The sequence below is a fragment of the Rutilus rutilus genome (genome assembly GCF_951802725.1).
Source record: "Rutilus rutilus genome assembly, chromosome: 11".
In the NCBI taxonomy this organism is placed as follows: domain Eukaryota; kingdom Metazoa; phylum Chordata; class Actinopteri; order Cypriniformes; family Leuciscidae; genus Rutilus; species Rutilus rutilus.
The window spans coordinates 3,359,634-3,379,061 of NC_140216.1; the positions used below are offsets into that span (position 1 = coordinate 3,359,634).

General features: G+C 35.3%; 2 protein-coding genes across 4 annotated transcripts in view; one reads left to right on the top strand and one right to left on the bottom strand.

Moving 5' to 3' along the window:
* ppt1 (palmitoyl-protein thioesterase 1 (ceroid-lipofuscinosis, neuronal 1, infantile)) overlaps window positions 1-19,413 on the top strand; it is a 133,903-nt gene extending 114,490 nt beyond the window's left edge. Inside the window, exons 1-10 of one of the 2 annotated variants that reach the window (XM_084423917.1) lie at window positions 13,405-13,605; window positions 13,826-13,954; window positions 15,231-15,340; window positions 15,426-15,553; window positions 15,627-15,697; window positions 17,228-17,330; window positions 17,910-18,000; window positions 18,082-18,180; window positions 18,258-18,329; window positions 19,057-19,413. In XM_084423917.1, the coding sequence (XP_084280043.1) occupies window positions 13,840-13,954; window positions 15,231-15,340; window positions 15,426-15,553; window positions 15,627-15,697; window positions 17,228-17,330; window positions 17,910-18,000; window positions 18,082-18,180; window positions 18,258-18,329; window positions 19,057-19,179 (912 nt within the window). In that variant the 5' untranslated portion in view covers window positions 13,405-13,605; window positions 13,826-13,839 and the 3' untranslated portion in view covers window positions 19,180-19,413. Of the gene's footprint in view, window positions 1-13,404; window positions 13,606-13,825; window positions 13,955-15,230; window positions 15,341-15,425; window positions 15,554-15,626; window positions 15,698-17,227; window positions 17,331-17,909; window positions 18,001-18,081; window positions 18,181-18,257; window positions 18,330-19,056 lie in introns of those variants that run through there. The other variant, XM_084423918.1, reaches the window with a different exon arrangement.
* On the bottom strand, window positions 1,907-13,427 carry LOC311299948 (sialin). Of its 2 annotated transcripts, XM_084423915.1 has the most exons (11): window positions 13,202-13,427; window positions 10,191-10,344; window positions 9,216-9,433; window positions 6,715-6,948; window positions 5,603-5,777; window positions 4,638-4,756; window positions 4,054-4,215; window positions 3,852-3,984; window positions 2,587-2,734; window positions 2,289-2,379; window positions 1,907-2,194 (listed from the first exon to the last, which is right to left on the bottom strand). In XM_084423915.1, exons 2-11 carry the CDS (start codon window positions 10,285-10,287, stop codon window positions 2,048-2,050), a joined length of 1,524 nt encoding a protein of 507 aa, XP_084280041.1. In that variant the 5' UTR covers window positions 10,288-10,344; window positions 13,202-13,427; the 3' UTR covers window positions 1,907-2,047. The 2 variants fall into 2 exon arrangements, with proteins under 2 accessions (XP_084280041.1, XP_084280040.1); XM_084423914.1 differs by having other exon boundaries at window positions 3,852-4,215; window positions 13,202-13,418.
* Window positions 19,414-19,428: the final 15 nt, after the last annotated feature.

Below are 19,428 nucleotides of genomic sequence, written 5' to 3' on the forward strand. Positions count from 1 at the left end.
AAACTTAATGACTTAACTCATTAAACATTTAAACTTTTGAAAAAGGCAAGTTTCAAACAATAATGAAACAATCATTTCTGCCTGGACTATTCCAGTAAATATGAACCGTATCTGTCAGTAAAACGGAAAGACCATGGTTTTCATGAAAATGTTAAGATGGCAGCCAGAGCTGAACTGACACAATTAATAAGAGTCCAGTTGCTTCATTAGCAAGATTAAAATGACCTGAAAAGCACTGGTACCAAAACAGATTCAAGTATTTTCATTATTGATGCATTAAAGTGCTTATTAATACGTATTTTCAAATGCAATAAAATATGGTTGAATCCTCTAAATTTGTTCCTTTTCACCAATGTAACACATTTTACACTTATTTATAGAGAGCAAAAGTAATATAATTATGAAACGGGATTATTCCGTTCAATTCCATCCTTCCTTCATGATTGATTAACTCAACGAGTAAAATATCGGCAGAATAATAAACAGCACTTGTTTGTTAAGGCACTTCAGATTTTCCCTTAAAAACCCCCTGAGTGAAATATAATTAATATCAGAGTCAAAAGTTTGGACAGACATTTCCGTTTTTTTTTTATTTATAAATAATAGTATTCAAAGTGTGGAAATTATGTAGTGACCTAAAAAAATAAAATAAATACTATCTGGTTCATTTAAAAGAATTGGTAGTTGTAGGCACATTTTATATTTGTCTAAGCATTTAAAGTAACAATTTTTGGTTACTTTATTTTAAGGTGTCTTTGTTACAATGTAATTATACATTTAAAGGGATACTCCACTTTTTTCGGAAATATGCTCATTTTACAACTCCCCCAGAGTTAAACAGATGAGTTTTACCGTTTTAGAATCCATTCAGCCGAACTCCGGGTCTGACGGTACCACTTTTAGCATAGCTTAGCATAGATCATTGATTCAGACGAGTCCAGTAGCATTTCTTTCAAAATGACCAAAGAGTTTCAATATTTTTCCTATTTAAAAATTGACTCTTCTGTAGTTAAACCGTGTACTAAGATCGACGGAAAATGAAAAGTTGCGATTTTCTAAGCCTATATGGCTAGGAACTATACTCTCATTCCGGCGTAATAATCAAGGAACTTTGCTGCGGTACCATGAGTGCAGTAGGCGTAATGATATGACGCAGCGCCTGAAAATAGTCCCCAGCTCGGTAACTTCTTCCAACGTGACCGGGACTAAGTTTGTCTAACCTATTAGACCTATTTTCAGGCGCTGCGTCATATCATTACGCCTGCTGCACCCATGGTACAGCCGCACAGTTCCTTGATTATTACGCCGGAATGAGAGTAGTTCCTAGTCATATAGGCTTAGAAAATCGCAACTTTTCATTTTCCGTCGATCTTAGTACACGGTTTAACTACAGAAGAGTCAAGTTTTAAATAGGAAAAATATTGAAACTCTTTGGTCATTTTGAAAGAAATGCTACTGGACTCATCAGAATCAATGATCTGTGCTAAGCTATGCTAAAAGTGGTACCGTCAGACCCGGAGTTCGGCTGAATGGATTCTAAAACGGTAAAACTCAACTGTTTAACTCTGGGGGAGTTGTAAAATGAGCATATTTCCGAAAAAAGTGGAGTATCCCTTTAAGTACCGAGTAATATTAAGTAACTACATTTACTTACTATAGGGTTAGGTATGTAACCCTTTTAGAGTTAGTTGCATGTAATTAAGCACAATTTATAGTTATATATACACACATATATATATATTACATGCAGTTACTATTGTAATAACTATAAATGGTGCTTAATTACATGCAACTAACTCTAAATCATTGTTATATATAATTTATATCTAATAATTATTGTTGATATTGATATATTGTTGATATAATTATTGATATATATATATATATATATATATAATATATGATATACCAATATTATTATTTTTAAGATCATGAAAAACAAAGTGAAGTGCGTCCAAACTTTTGACTAGTAACATATGTGTTGAATATAGGATAAAACCTAAATAAGTCAGTCCTAATATCCCTCTGAATTGGTCAACTGGAATGTTTAATTGTGTGTATCTGTGTCTGATTCCTCATCTGTCCTCGCCCAGCTCTGAATCTTTCCAGTGCCAAAGATGACGTAAAAGATTGCCCCGAAGGCGCTCACTCCGGCTGACAACCAGAACACATGCCTCCATCCTGTATCTGAGTGCTGTTCGGAGCAAAGAAAGGGAGAACACATCAAAAAACATATCAAAATGACTTCAAACCGCAGATATATAATGCATATTAAAAGGACAGCTTACATCTTTGGTCAAGTAACCCACTACAATTGGTGCAAGAACACCAGGGATTGTCCCAAAAGTGTTTGTGATTCCGAGAAGCATTCCCGCGTACCTGAGAAAATATGCATATATAACTGGTGCAACAAAAGTGGAAGATGTACTTAATTGATAGACTGTCTGATGCATAGCATAACAAATCAAGACTCTTTTTCTTCAAAATTCTTCCAGAGTAAATTCCAGACAGAACTCATAGCCTATAAATCTACATTACCACTGAACAAAGCTTTGTTCAGCCAGTCAAGCAGTTTAGTTTTTGTACCGTGGAGCAATATCAATCTGGTTAAGGAAGACCCCAGCAGCACTGAAACCCCCAAACGCACTGGACAAGGTCAGAAAGGTCACGGCCATCACACCGCTACAGCCCGAGAAGCCCACCGCCACAAGGAAAACAGCGGGAAGAAACAGACCTATGGGACACAAGACACAAAAATATCAATAAAATTGCCTATAAGCTGCATTACAACTGAACTGTCAGTAACGTGTATGTATCTGTCCCCCTCTTACACTTGGTCACCATAAATATTCATTAAAATGTGTGACAAAAAAAATGTCCCATATTGTCCGTCCACAGAATTCTGACTATTTCTCTCACAATTTTTGGATTTTTTCTCACAATTCTGAGAAATTAAGAGATATAAACTCACAATTGCAACAGAATTGTGAGCTATAAACTTGGAATAGCTAGTTATAAAGTGCGAACTGCAAACTCGCAATTCTGAGAAATAAAGTCATTATTGAGAGTAAAAAAGACAGAATTGTGATAAACTCGCAATTGCGAGAACAAAGGTCAGAATTGTGAGGTAAAAAGACGCAAATATGTTCTCTAACTACGAGTTTACGTCTGACAACTTTTACTTTTTTCTTGCAATTTTATGTTTATATCTCACAATTCTGAGAAATAAAGTCAGAACTGAGAAAAATAAAGAGAAACAGTTTTTTTTCCCCTCAGAATTGAGATATAAACCTAAAATTGCAAGAAAAAAGTGACAATTGTGAGACAATTTTGAGAACTAAAGTCAGAACTGAGAAAAATTGAGAATTTCTTTTCCTCAGAATTGTAATATAAACTCAAACTTGTGCGTTATAAAGTCAGAATTGCAAGATATTAATCACAATTGTGACAAAAAGTCAGAATTGTGACAAAAAGTCGAAATTACCTTTTTTAATTGCGAGTTTATATCTCACAATTCTGAATTTTTGACTCCTAATTTAGAGTTTATATCACAATTTTGAGAAAAAAAGTCAGAATTGCAAGTTACAAACTTGGAATTGCGAGAAATAAAGTCAGAATTGTGAGATGATAAAGTTGCAATTCTCTTTTTTATTTTGTATGAATCCCCACACATGAAAAACAAAGTATATCATGGCCACAAATGAACAATTCTTTCCCACGACTTACTAATGTTTTAGGAAATTTACTAAAACGAGAGAACGAGTTCTTAACTCACGGCCACGATATACATTTCTTGTCTGCACGGCTCAGTAATTTAGTTTTATTCCGTGGCTTCCATTCGAATCACATACCAATGAAAGTGAATATTTTGCGTATGGCGGTGACACTCAGGATCTCCCTCTCCAGCAGATCGTCTGCCAGCACACCTGAGCCCACCGAGAACAGCCAGCCAAACAGATACGGCAGAGCAGAGAGGAACGAGTTCTGAATGATGACAAGACACAGTGAGACGCGGTACAGAAACCAGACTGGGTCCATCGAAATATACCTCACCTGTTGCAAATTAAAGTGGAGCACAGTGTCCATGTAGGTTGGAAGTGAGGTGAGGAGAGTGTAATAAGCCCAGTTGGAGCACATCTGTGAGATGATTATGGCCCAAAGAGGCACAGAGAACACCATAGATACAAAAGGCACTGACCAACCATGAGGCATCCCCTAAAAACAGAGAAAATATCAGATCAGGATCATAAATGCCTGTAGATCTAAACCACATCATAATCATTAATTATGATGTTGGAAATTCATGTTATTTGATGATTAGTTCTAAGCACACTAATAAATTTAGGTTACACTTTATTTTAAGGTGTCATTGTAACAGTGTAATTATATATTTAAGTACTGAGAATTATTAATGAACTATATGTACTTGCTATAGGGTTAGGGTTTAGTTGAGGGTTAGTTGCATGTAATTATGCATAATTTACTGTTGCTATGGTAAGTACATGTAAAATATGTAACAAGGACACTGTAAAATAAAGTGTTACACAAATTTACATCATGCTAGATTACATTTTTTTGCATGACTGACGAATAAAGGAGGAGACCAAACTTTATGCATCATCAAAAGTGGATCATACCTGTGAACCGATTGAGGTAATTATGTAATTTTTCTCTCTGTCAGTAATTCTTGGGTGAGTTCGGGGTTCATCCGACACCAAGAGGAACCAGATCAGTGCCCAAAGACAGCCTACACCACCTGGTGGTTAAAAAGCACTTTAATACATACATGTTTGATATAAGATATAATTTTATATTACATTAAGCATGATATTAAAAATATGAAGACAAGAGCAAGCAACTAGATGCTGTTCAAAAGTTTGGGGTTGGTAAGATTTTTTTTTTTTTTTATGTTTTTGAAAAAGTATCTTCATCTCACCAAAAATACAGTAAAAACACTAATATTGTAAAATATTATTACAATTTAAAATAACTGTTTTCTAATGTAATTAATTTTAACATGTAATTGATTCCTGTGATCAAAGCTGAATTTTCAGCATCATTACTCCAGTCTTCAGTGTCACATGACCCTTCAGAAATCATTCTAATATGCTGATTTGCTGCACAAGAAATATTTCTGATTATTAACGTTGAAAACGGTTGTACTGCTTGATATTTTTGCAGAAACCACAATAAATAAATAAAAATCTCATCATTCTTAAATGAATAGAAAATTCAAAAGCACAGGATTTATTTGAAATATAAATCTTTTGTAACATAATAAATATCTTTGTCAATTTAATGCATCCTTGTATTAATTTCTATTTGAAGAGTTCAGATGCAAAAGCCTCTAAGTGTCATCTGAAATTTTCTTCTAGAATGATCATTTTTATCAAGCTCGTATATTTAAGTTCAGTAATTTCACTTAAATGGCAATTAATAGGTCATTTTCATTGCCATTAAAGTGAAATTACTGAACTTAAATATACGAGCTTGATAAAAAAGATCATTCTAGAAGAAAATTTCAGACGGCACTTAGAGGCTTTTGCATCTGAACTCTTCATTTATTTAAGTCTTATTGACCGAAAGCGTTTGCATCCCTCACCACAGGAGTAGAAGACTGCCGGCCATCCCAGATGATGACAGATGAGGCCAGTGAGAGGAAGAGCCACGAAGGCACCGAAGCTCGATCCTGCACCGGAGAACGTCATGAGACGAGACCTCTCTAACGGAGGAGCCCAGCGCGACCACATCGCCATCATAGCAGGAAACGTCACGCCCTACACACAAGGACACCACACACACACTCACATACAGATACATATTTTACACACTCTCCATTTGAATCATGGGTAACACTTTACAATACTTCTACAGCATTTATTAATCTTAGTTAATATTAATTTCAGTATTTACTAATACTTTATTTAAAAAAAAAAATCAAAGGTTGTATTTGTTAACATTAGTTAATGCACTGTGAACTAACATGAACAGACAATGAACAGCTGTATTATTTTTTAAACTAACATTAACATTAACAAAGATTAAAGGGATATTTCACCGCTGGAAAGATGAATGTGTATTTAAATCGGGTCATTTATGTAGTAGAAATGTGAAAGTATTTTTGAAGTTGGTGCCCTCTAGACTGAGAAAAGCCAGAAAATGTATTTTTGGCTCATGTGGATGAAAGACAACAACTCCCAGAATGCACTTGCTTCGCTGCCCTACGAGGCCACTCCCAAGCCACGCCTACCGGTTACAGAGGGCAGTATCGGGAGAAATGATACAGCTAGGCTACTAGTCGACTCGAAACTGAAAAGACGGCGTTTTATCGTGAGATCCCCCTATGGGCGGGTTGAAGACACGCGGAACGAGCTCCTCCTACTGGCTGTAGTCTCTCGCCTCTGGACAAAAGAGCCTCTGATGAGCTAAATGACCATTTTTGCGTCATCAGAGGTTTTTTCCCAGACACACAATACAGAAATCTCTCGTCTCAGGGGGACATGAGGGAGGGAAGCACGGTCATTCCCAAAATACTACCGGGTTTCTACTGATACAAAGCTTAATGTTAATCGGTGAAGTATCCCTTTAACTAATACAGTAACACATGTATTGATCATTGTTAGTTCATGTTAGTTAATGCATTAATGAACCTTATTGTAAAGTGTTACCGAAGTATCAGTGCGGAGGATTTCTGGTCACTAAAACGTCTCTAACCTCCCCGAATCCCTCGAGCGCACGCAGGGCGAACAGCCACTTGTCCCCGAGCTGAGCTGACAGAGGAGTGAGGAGAGTGAGGACGGCCGTCCCGAGAACACCACCCCCGAGGAAGAGGCTTCCTCCGAAACGACCCGACAGGTATCCACCCGGGATCTGAGTGAACAGGTATCCGAAGAAGAACGCACCAAGCAGCATTCCCTGTGTTTCGGGACTCCACGGGTATCTTGGAATCTTGGGAAAGAAAATCAAAGAGAGAGAAATATGACAAGAACCCAAAAATGTTGGTCAAAAGTTTTGGGGTGAGTAAATTGTTGTGGTTATTAAAAGACATTAAAAGGATAGTTCACCCCAAATGACTCACAATCAAGTTGTTCCAAACCCGTATGAGTTTCTTTCTTCTGTTGAACACATAAGAAGATATTTTAAAGAACGTTGGAGATCAAACAGTTGACGGTGGCCATTGACTTTTTTAACTATTTGATTACCAGCATTCTTTAAAATATCTTCTTATGTGTTCAACAGAAGAAAGAAACTCATACAGGTTTGGAACAACTAAGTGATGGCACAATTTTAAATTTTTGGGTGAACTATCCCATTAATACTTGTATTCTGCAAGCCAAGGAAGCATTAAACTGACCAAAAGTGACAGTAAAGACATTTATAATGTTCTAAAAGATTTATATTTCAAATAAATGCTGTTCTTTCATCAAAGGATTTGATGTTAATATTCATCAAAGAGTATTTTCAACATTGATAATAATCAGCATATTGAGAAAATCTGCATATTAGAATGATTTCATTACTGGAGTAATGATGCTGAAAATTCAGCTATGGCTTAACAGGATTACAATTATTTCAAAAACATCTCATCCTTCCCTCGCACTTTGCAACAAATCCTTCCCTCACGGGTCAAAATGACCCGAAGCCCTACAATTATACTTTTTTTTTTTTGTCCAGAAACCTTATTTCATTTCATTTCGATTAAAAAAAATTATATTTTTAATGCAATATTTTTTGGAGATTTTGTTAATTTTCATTGTATTTACCTTTAAATGACTAGATTTTATCAATAAATAATAAATAAATTATAATTTAAGCCCATTCTTCACATTCTTTCAATGTAAATTAAAAATAACTCAAAATTTCATGTTAAACCCTTTTAATTCAGCTCAAAATATCTTACATTGGTGTCTTTGCCGACCTCTTGTTGAAAATAATAATAATAATATAACATGATATTTCATGAGTCTTGCCACTAGATGGCCTTATAGTAGCCTGGGTGCCAGCCCGAACCCCGCCCACAAAATTTTTTGGTCGGGAAGTTCGGTCTGGACTCGCTCCGTTGAGGAGCTATTATGCCCGAACAAAAATTGTTCGGACCAATCAAATTGTCAGGGCGGGCTTTATACGATGATGGACAGATGAGCAACGGTAACGTAATCATCCACGTCACCAAAGAGCGCTTGATTTGAATTAGTTTACAACAAAGACAACTGCTGCTGGAGAATTGAGATTTCACGAGTTCACATTTACAAATAAGTCAGATAGAATAAATGCGTATATAAGATTTCACACAAATAAGTCGATAGAATAAATGCGTATATGACGTGCTGTCCGATACTCCCCCGTATTCCTGGTTGTGAGAGAACAAGACAAGAGTGAGGATTCGGGGTGGTGGAGGGATGCTGAAAAACTGTCAAGGAGTGTTAGGTAAGTTGACAGAGTGAATATGCTTCCTCATGCTGATAGATAGGGTAACGTTAGACATGGTATGGTTTGATGACAAGTTGATATTGGATTGATTATTTGTACGTGCTCCTCCCGAACTTTGTTTATTAAAAATCATGTGTAGATTCCGCCATCGCGTCTGTTATAGAAGATATTCACAGCGCATTCATTTTAAAAGAGGAACAGAGAGCCGCGACATTTTGTTGGTTGAAAATATGAATGAAGAACATGCGTCATTTACTCCGTTGCTCTGATTGGTTGTAGGTCTATCCAATTGAGTGCAGAGTTTTTTTTTTCCTGGTTCGGTTGAGACACACCCCATAATCAAATCTCTATGGAGCAGTCTCAGACTCACATTCTGACTAGAATCTGAGTATGACGACGTCAGGCAGGCCTTATAGCTGTATCTGGAGCAAATGAGCTGTTCAACTGGGTCCTAAAGTCAGTTAACTTCAGTATGCATTCAGATACATATGTATAAAATCATTGGTGAAGTTTTAGCATTTTTAGTTTGAATTTTGAGCATTTTTAGGTTTTTCTATGAGTATTGAAGCATTCCATTCATTCCTATGGGGGTCAAATTGACCCGCGAGGGAAGGATTTGTTACTTTTTTAAATTTCAACCACAAAACTTGAATCAAAATGGCCCGAGGAAAGGATCTTACCGACCCCAAACTTTTGAACGGTAGTGTATGAGAACAAATCCATGACATATGTGGAGAGACCTGCCAGGTTCAGAGCATGAAAAGCTGCGTGCAGTGTATTCTTACCCCTGGCTGTTCTGAGCTTTGGCTGCTGTTGTCAAGTGTATGGGAGGATCCTGGACACTCGTTTGATACATTGCTATTGGATGGCGGCTGGTCATTGGTTCCATTTACCATAGCAACCATGGCAACACTGAGATTTACACGCAGACCATAAACCACAGCAAAGCCAAAGAACATCATGGCAGCCAGATTGCATCGCACTGAGCAGCATTTGGGAGGCACTGTCACACAAACAAACACATTCTGAAATGTCAAATAATTATAGATTTAAAGAATATTTATAAAGATTATAGTCACTTAGTACACTACTTTTCATAAGTTTGGGGTCAGCTAGATTTCTTTTTCTTTTTGAAAGAAAATAATTAGTGCTGTAAAATCGATTAATCACATCTAACATAAAAGTTTGTTTTCATATAATATATATATATATGTGTGTTTGTGTGTGTGTGTGTGTGTATATGTGTATATATATATATATATATATATATTTAAAATAAAACACACACACAAATATAATATGTTATATATAAATATAATAATATATATACACACATATATCAAATAAACACAAACTTTTATGTTAGATGTGGTCAATCACGATTAATCGATTTGACAGCACTAAAAATAATACTTTTATTAAGCAAGGACGCATTAAATTGATCAAGAATAATAAAAGAATCCTAAAAATAAACAGTCACCACAAAAACTGAAAATAGGAATAAATTACATTTGAAAATACATAAAATAGAAAACAGCTATTTTAACTCGTAATAATATTTCACAATATTACTGTATTTTGGATCAGATAAATGCAGCCTCAGTGAGCATAAGAGACTTCTTTGAAAAGCATTAAAAATCTTACTGACCCCACACTACAGTAGTATTTGTGTGACAAGACCTATGAAGCTCGTTAAAAACACACCACAACTTTTCATGCAGATTTTTAAAGAACTGCAAAAGACCAGATCGCAGACTAACCTGTGGTTTTCTCCACCTCTCTTTCTAAAAGTGGCGCAGTGTCACTGTCCTGGTCGTCTGCGCTCGAGTTAATGGAGTAGCCGTGGTTTAGCGCCATGATCGCAATGGTTAAGGTGGAAGTTTTGAGCTAGTTGAAGTATGACATCCACAAATCCTGAAACAAAAACAAGACATTTGGGTCATTCCGCGTCAACTCAACCAGAGGTCCCCGGCTAATGTATTTTTTTTTCTTCTTTCTGGTAAAAGAAATACATAAATGAAGAAGAAAGACAAATTATTAAATGTTATGGATGTATATTTACTGATTAATTCACTCTTTTGTCGAGGGGGTCAAAATGGCAATTTTCACCTGAGATTTGGAGCCAAATTACGGCTGGGTAAAAATGACTTTAGAAAGATGGAAGCATCATTATATTTTATTTCTACACAGAGATCGGTAGGTTTATTAGTTAAATCTGTTGACTTTAGCGAGCTCTGTTGCATTACATGTGTTACGACCCCCGATATAGTCTAGGGGTTTAAGGGTTCAATTTAAAATTGACATTAAAGAGAAACATATATAATCTATATGTTGTACAAAGACCCACCAATCCAGGTAATTGTGCAAAAAGCCAACACCTTTATTCAGTACAACAATACTGTTAATACAATTAACAAGGTTATAGGCAAAAGTGAAGTAGCCTTAGACAAACACATAAAGAATATAGATAAATATATACAGTGGATACAGAATTTCTGTAAAATGGTCAATACCACAAAGAGGAAGAGGGGACGTGGACGGAGCCAAAGAAAAGAAAGTAACAAAACCAAACAAAATTAACTTTTAAATAACCTCTAATCCTAACTAAGAAAAGAAAGAAAGAAAAGAAAGACCTTCAGCGTCCATGACGCCCTATCTAATCTTCACTAACTACCCAAAACCAAAAGTACATGGAGTGGCACTCGCCCCTAACCTAGTGTACTACTAGACAACTCAAAAAACCCTACGTGTTGCAGTGTGTCTCACGTGACGTTCTTACCTGTCCGCCTCTTTCAGGACTAGTAACATACTGTACTGACACTGTATACTCAAGTTACATAAAACAAAAGAAACGAATACAAGAAGAAAGGTGAACACAAAAGACAGCAACGGTGAAAGTTCAGAAATGTGGAAAAAGCACTTGTCCCCAAATTTGCATGCCTGTAACTCAAGAAATATTAAAGATATCTTAATATACTTCTAGATTCTGGTACTTAACACACATTTCTTTTGGCATCTTCATTTTAAAGACCCTAAATGGTTCAATCCCAGAGATACGGAGATCATAAAATAAAGATGCTGCCATCTTCCTAAAGTCATTTTTTACTCGGTCAATATTCATTCATGAATATATTCAGTCTGTCTCAGTGTTCTTTGACTCTTTCAGACGAATTCTATGACAACATTCTTCGTTCGTGACCTTTTGGGTTAATTTATTCCTTTCAAATACTAATAAATCTTTAGCATTGCTTTTTTTTTTTTTTTTTATCCTGTTTTTTTTCTCTCCAGATCTGTTCTATAGTCTTTAATATTATTTATTGCAATTCAGGTCATATTGCACATATGTAAACATCTCCACATTCCCCTTTCAATCTTTGTGATTTTCATGTCATTAAATATTATTGCCCAAATGAATCAGGAAGCTCTTCATTTAAATGGTCTAATAGTATTTTAATAGTTTTTGGTTTAAAAAAAGAGAGAGAAATACTCACTCAGATGTGGACTGCATCTATTGTGAAGCCCAAACCTTGTGTAGCAAATTACGCAACCACTATAAAATATCATATCATATAAGTTTAAACTCCCATAATCTCTAGTGTAGAAGTTGAGCACATGACAGCATCTGGGCATAACATATGACCAGCACAAAGGGTGATAGAATAGATCAGCTGACATGTTGTGAATAAACATCAGCCACAACATCCAACATCTTTATGTCCATAGCATCAGTGATTCAGGTGGCATTTATTTGCCTCCTTCGCTTTATTGACTCAGCATAAATAAGAAAAAGTAAAAAAAAAAAAAAAAACATCAGCTAAATGTAAAAACATGATACATGACTATATATATATCAAAATAAAGGTCTCGGTGAGCTCTATCCAATGGTGACAAAAAGACCAATCTGAGATCAAACTGTATTGAATAAAGCAACAAAACAATAAAGACCTAACACAAAAGTGTGAGTAATGTTTGGCTCTGAAAAATACATGTAAGACCCACATTTTTGTTCAGAGCCAGAAGGTGAGCAGAACTAAACAAACTAGTGAACAGAAAAGCAAATAAGACGTGACATGATTCTTTGGATGTGGTCAGTGAATAGACTCACAGAGTAATTGAAATGGTTGAACAAAAAAGAAAAGTGAAATGAGTAAAAAGAAGAGAGAGAACTGTCAATTGTATAGAGTATTTGAAAAAAAAAAGAATCAATGTAATGAAATGAAATAAATTGAACAACTCATGAATTGCCGATCAGAAGTGTGTTTAGCAGGTTCAGTGACTTTTATTACAGTCTGTACTGTAAAAAAATTATAAATGAAAATTAATGACTTGTTCAAGTGTTATTCAAGTGTTAATTATTCAACCAATTATTTTCTGCATTGTTCAGCAGATACGACCAATATGTCCATAGAAGACTTGGAAATGTTTGGTGCCAAAAAGGCGTATCTGACGTTTTTGACATTTTTTTAATATATATTTTAGAACATGTTCATTGTGTTAATATGCCATAAGTTTATTACGTAAATACTCATTCATGTAAGTATGCCTGTGGTGGCAATGTTTGTGGTTTTTAAGGTTAATTATACAGGTGATTGAAGTGTGGTCAAAATTTTGTTTTGTCTCTCCTGTAAAGTTTGTCAAAAGCCACTATACATATATATATATATTATATATATTAAGTGTGTGTGTGTATGCATTTATATGTTACGCTATTTATGCAAATACAAAGTATTCAATGACATATAGCGCACTTTTTATTTATACTGGTACTTACCATAAACATGTTTCCCAAACAAATGTAAGACTCTGGACAGTCGCTGGACGAGTATGAAGAAGACGATTCGTTTACGGCCCCTCCATAACCTTACAAACCGTTAAAAAAAATTTCTATAAGTACTAAATGTTTAAAATACCGGGAAACATGAATGCTGACCGGTGCGGTGAAGTGTTAAGAAAGTCACATCTGTTTTTGTCGCAAGTGTTGATCACGTGATCTCGAGACTTCCTGCTCTGGAAAACACCATTATATAAACGCTCTGGATCGACTGACTGTGTTTGTTTCTATGGACAGGTTTAACGCTATGGTATATAAGTCCAATATCTTTCCAATAACAGCATTAGTTGGAAGTGTGCGGTGTTTTCGTCTGTCATGTGATTGAGGAACAGAAAGTATTCACAGTAAGTACACAGTGGCTTAAACTGAGCATTTCTGAGCATTTATTAACGCAATTCATATAAGGTATCCATTCCTAGCTTGGCAAAATCGAGGCTTCCGGTTGTATATTCGCACACATTAAAGAAACCAAACGATATCGAGTTATTCACCACTTCCTTGTTTAGTGCTTTCCCTTCCTGTAAGCGTGTTCTGTTAAAGAATGTAAATGTGTTGAATCTTCAGACTGAGACTGAAGAATGAGGTTCTCTATGGAGCTTCGCCTCATCGGTGTTTCTGTGTGTGTGTTGCTGCTGTGCGGCTCATCGTGCGGATCTAATGCCTCTGTTCCTCTGGTCATATGGCACGGCATGGGTGAGACACATCACATCCATAGACAGTATATAAACGATCACATCACATCACGATCAATCAAACCTGCTGGATCATAATTATGGAAGCATATTAGTAGCAATATTCAATTTGAAATGTAATATGCAAAATGACAATGCATTTCTGTATTTAAATGTACATTTTCCATTACATTTATGCAACGTTTGTTGCAAAATTAAAATTAAAAATCAATTATATAATTTACATTTGCCATTTCATATACTAGTTTGTAAATTGAATACAAATTTTAACGCTTTATAAGTTGCAAAATGAAAATGTATTAAAGAAATGATTAGATTTGTTTAACATGTTAAAGCCAAAACTGTAGCAAAATTATCATTATTTAAATGTTATTTTTCTTAATTGCATTTACACTCACAGTTAAGACACTTGCGATTGCATTTTCATTAAATGTCCCGCATATTTACATATTAAAACTAGTGTATGAAATGGCAAAAGTAAATTATATAATTGATTTTTCATTTTCATTTTGCACCAACAAATGTAATGGAAAATTTCAATTTAAATACAGAAATGCATTGTCATTTTAAATATTGCATTGTCATTTTGCATATTCAAATTGAATATTGCTACCCATATGCCATTGAATAACGGGAATCACCAGGGTAATGTACAGTGTCACTCCACAAAAAGGCCTTTGTGTACTCACAGTGACTTAGCAACTAAAAACTGACACCAACTTTTTGAGATTTGCAATTTATATATACATATGAAAACAGAATATATTATTTTTAGTGCTGTCAAATCAATGAATCGGATCTAACATAAAAGGTTGTAAATATATTATATGTGTGTAATATATACACATACACAAACATACACACACACACACACACACACACACACACACACACACACACACACACACACATTATCGCTTTGTGTTTGAGAAAAGCACAATATAAATAAAATGTATTATTATTATATATACAAACTTTTATCTTAGATTTGATTAATCGATTTGACAGCACTAATTATTTTGTATTTATATCTCCATTTATAATGAGATTTCTATTTATATTCTATTCATATTATCTATGAATATTAAAAGAAATATTACTATTTTTACTGTATTCTAATAAAGCCTTGGTGAGAATAAGATATTTGTTATTCTAATAGATACCCTTTAGTGTCATGATCTATGTAAAAGGCATTTTTTGTGTGAAATGACCTAAACGCACAAATGACCTACTATAAAGATAACTAGACAATTGCTAATTATCATTGTGATTTGCAGGAGACAGTTGTTGTAATCCCCTGAGCATGGGTGCGATAAAGAAGATGGTGGAACAGGAAGTCCCAGGAATATATGTGCTTTCCCTGATGATCGGCAAGTCTGTTCTACAGGTAAAGCAGGTCGACACCCGCCATTCTTGTCATCGCCGTAGTTGTTTCCAATAAAAGTGTCTGATTTTGTTTCGTTGTTTCACAGGACACTGAAAATGGCTTCTTCATGGATGTCAATGAGCAGGTGTCTATGGTTTGTGATCAGCTGTCCCAGGACCCTAAACTGAAGGGAGGCTACAATGCAATGGGCTTCTCCCAAGGGTCACAGTTTCTGTGAGTGGTTGTTATAGAAATATATTCATGCAAAGGGGTTATCAGAAGTGTAATCGTGTCTGTCTTTCGTAAGGCGAGCAGTTGCTCAGCGCTGTCCTGATCCCCCGATGAAGATCCTGATCTCGGTCGGTGGACAGCATCAAGGTAATGTGACAAACAACACTTGCTTCCTAAAAGTGGTTAGCAGTTTATGGGAACAATGTGGCATAACTACCTTGTTTTGATTATGTTGCTTCAAGATATGCAACTGTTTTAAATAATGGAGTAGGAATAAAGTTTCAGTGGAATATAATTTTATAATATTTGCAGTCACAATCTTATGGAAGCTTGTTTCCGCCACAAAATAAGACATTTTAAAAGATAATTGCGACTTTTTATCTCACAATTGCGAGTTTACATCTCGCAATTCTGACTTTTTTTCTCGCAATTGTGACTTTATATCAATCAATTCTGACTTTATAACACATAATTGCGAGTTTATATCTCGCAATTGTGAGATACAATATTCAATTGTGAGATATAAAATCACAATTGTGAGATATAAACTCCAATTCTAAGGAAAAAAAAGACGGACTTAGTTTATATCTCACAATTCTAACTTTATATCTCCCAATTGCGACTTTATTTCTCAGAATTGCGACTTTGTCTCGCAATTGCGACTTTATTTCTCAGAATTGCGACTTTATGTCTCGCAATTGCGACTTTATGTCTCGCAATTGCGACTTTATTTCTCAGAATTGCGACTTTATATCTCGCAATTGCGACTTTATTTCTCAGAATTGCGACTTTATGTCTCGCAATTGCGACTTTATGTCTCGCAATTGCGACTTTATGTCTCGCAATTGCGACTTTATGTCTCGCAATTGCGACTTTATTTCTCAGAATTGCGACTTTATATCTCGCAATTGCGACTTTATTTCTCAGAATTGCGACTTTATATCTCGCAATTGCGACTTTATTTCTCAGAATTGCGACTTTATGTCTCGCAATTGCGACTTTATTTCTCAGAATTGCGACTTTATATCTCGCAATTGCGACTTTATTTCTCAGAATTGCGACTATTTCTCACAATTCTGACTTCATATCTCGCAATTCGGAGAAAAAAAGTCACAATTCTGACTTGATATCTCGCAATTGTGAGAAAAAAAGTCAGAATTGTGAGATAAAGTCGCAATTATTATTACTTATTTATTATTCAGTGGCGGAAACAAGCTTCCATACAATCTATTACAACATTTAAAATTATACACTACTGTTCAAGATTTTGGGGTCAGTGAGATGTTTTTGAAAGTCTCTTATGCTCACCAATGCATTCATTTAATAGTAAAAAATAAAAGTAATATTGTAATTTTATTGCGGTTTAAAATGAATATTGTTCTATTTGTATATATTGTCAACTGTAATTTATTCCTGTGATCAAAGCTGAATTTTCAGCATCATTACTCCAGTCTTCAGTGTCACATGATCCTTCACAAATCATTCTAATATGATGATTTGATGCTCAAGAAATATCAATGTTGAAAACAGTCGGGCTGCTTCATATTTTTGTGGAAACCGTGATACATGTTCAGTATTTCTGATGAATATAAAGTGCAAATGAGTCAAACAGCTGTTTTTTAAATCCTGTTTTCGTCTGACATGTGGTTCTCTCTTCCTCTTTTCTGTAAATCACAGGGGTATTTGGTCTTCCTCATTGTCCTGGTGAAAGCTCTCATATCTGTGACTGGATTCGTAAGAAGCTGAACTCAGGAGCCTACACTGACGCGGTTCAAAAACAGTGCGTGCTTGCTTATGGGCTTCTCGACAGACCATTTCATGTTACTCTAAACTGATTATTGTTTCGGAGCGTCTATTTACACCAAGTGCAAATATCCCGCATTGTTGTCAGAGGCTATTTACACGAACTCCGCCCACCAATGTCTGGTTGAGCCAGACAAAAATTATAAAAGAAATCCAGCTTTCATGATTGCAGTCGATATGATCAGTCAAAATCCATTAGGCTTGTGAAGCCCAAACCTTGAGTAGCAAATTGTGCAAGCACTATAGAAACTATAAAATATCATATCATATAGGTTCAAACTCTCATAATCTCTAGTGTAGAAGTTGAGCAAATGACAGCATCTGAGCATAACATATGACCAGCACAAAGGTTAATATGTTGTTATTGCATACTGTTTTATAATATACTACAATACACTGAGGTGCAAATAGTATCTGCCACTATTTGCACTTAGTACAAATATCATCTTACTAGTGTTTGCACTTAGTGTAAAGAAAATATGTTTTGTTGCCATTTACACTTATAATTTTTTATGTGATTGTCTAGTCAAGCATATTGATTGTGATTTTATGTTAGCTTGGTGCAGGCACAGTACTGGCACGATCCCCTCAATGATGACTTGTATAAAAAGTACAGTCTCTTCCTTGCTGACATTAATCAGGAGCGGGTAAGTCTGAGGATAAGGGAGAAATTACTGTAAAATGGATATATTTGTCTGTGTGGTGTAAATTATTGATTTTTCTGTCAGGTGGTGAACGAGACCTACAAGAAGAATCTCATGTCTCTGAATAAGTTTGTCATGGTTAAGTTCCTTCAGGACACTATGGTCGATCCCGTGGATTCTGAGGTACGTCAACAGTTTATTTTAAAACTCTCTTTTATTATTGAATTAAAATCTCTTACTAACTGAATTTTCGTCATTAGTGGTTTGGTTTCTATAAAACTGGTCAAGGTAAAGAGCTGGAAACGCTGCAAGAAAGTGCAATATATACAGAGGTAAACATGCTTGTCTTTTTTCTCTCTCATTAATTATCTACATTTAACCCACATTTTGTATTTTATTTTTTAAATACTTTACATCCTGCATAATATTGCTGTATATTTATTACTTTGATGATACTTTTACCACATTTCCTGTGCAATTGAAACTAGTGATGGGAGAAATGAAGCTTTGAAAACTTTGATTCAATTGAATCAAATGCTTCGCAAAATGAATCATTGTTCGTAAGCGCTCAAAACGCCGCATTGGTGACGTCTGGTGGTCAAAACAGTGTAAATGCAACGACAATGCAAAGCACGCATAAAAAACACCTTTTACAAACCAATTGCAAATTTAATATTGAAAGTGTAATCTATTAAATGCAATTAACAAGTCATCTAATACCATTTAATACGACGTGCCTGTATAATATGTTATTTTATAACATTGTAGGGCTTGTTTTATGGAGAGCTTGATTAATCAGTCCAATAAGAGACTAAAACGCTATTAAATATTATATAAAATATAAAATAAAAATAAATAAAAAAGAACAGGGGATCATCGCCCCGACTTGAAATCACGTGACTTTGCGCGCTACGAATCATTGGTTCGAAACAAATGATTCGTAAAGCTTCATGAATCCCGTTTCAAAAGCACGGTGCAGCAATAATATTAACTGAACATTTTCCCATATTAAGTGTGTATATATATAGGGATTTATCTACCGTTATTTTGTATCGTCAGGATCGCCTGGGGTTGGCAGAGATGGATTCTGCAGGAAAGCTTGTGTTCCTCGCCAGTGATGGAGATCACCTACAGTTCACCCGAGAGTGGTTTAATGAGCATCTACTTCCCTACATTCGCTAAACAAAGTGACACGCTTTCATTCCCGACGAGAGAGAGTTAATAATGCACACTTAGTCCACTGTCAGTCTTACACGATGTCTCGTATATGAATTAAGCCTGTCTTGTCTTGTTGCACTGATCTGATTTTTATTTGACTGATTTTTAATGAAAGAAATATCGATTATTTTTTGCTTCTAATTCAGTACTATTTTTCAGTTAATTTTTCTCGCACAATAAAGCATTGAATCTTACGAACCCAGTGGCCCATGT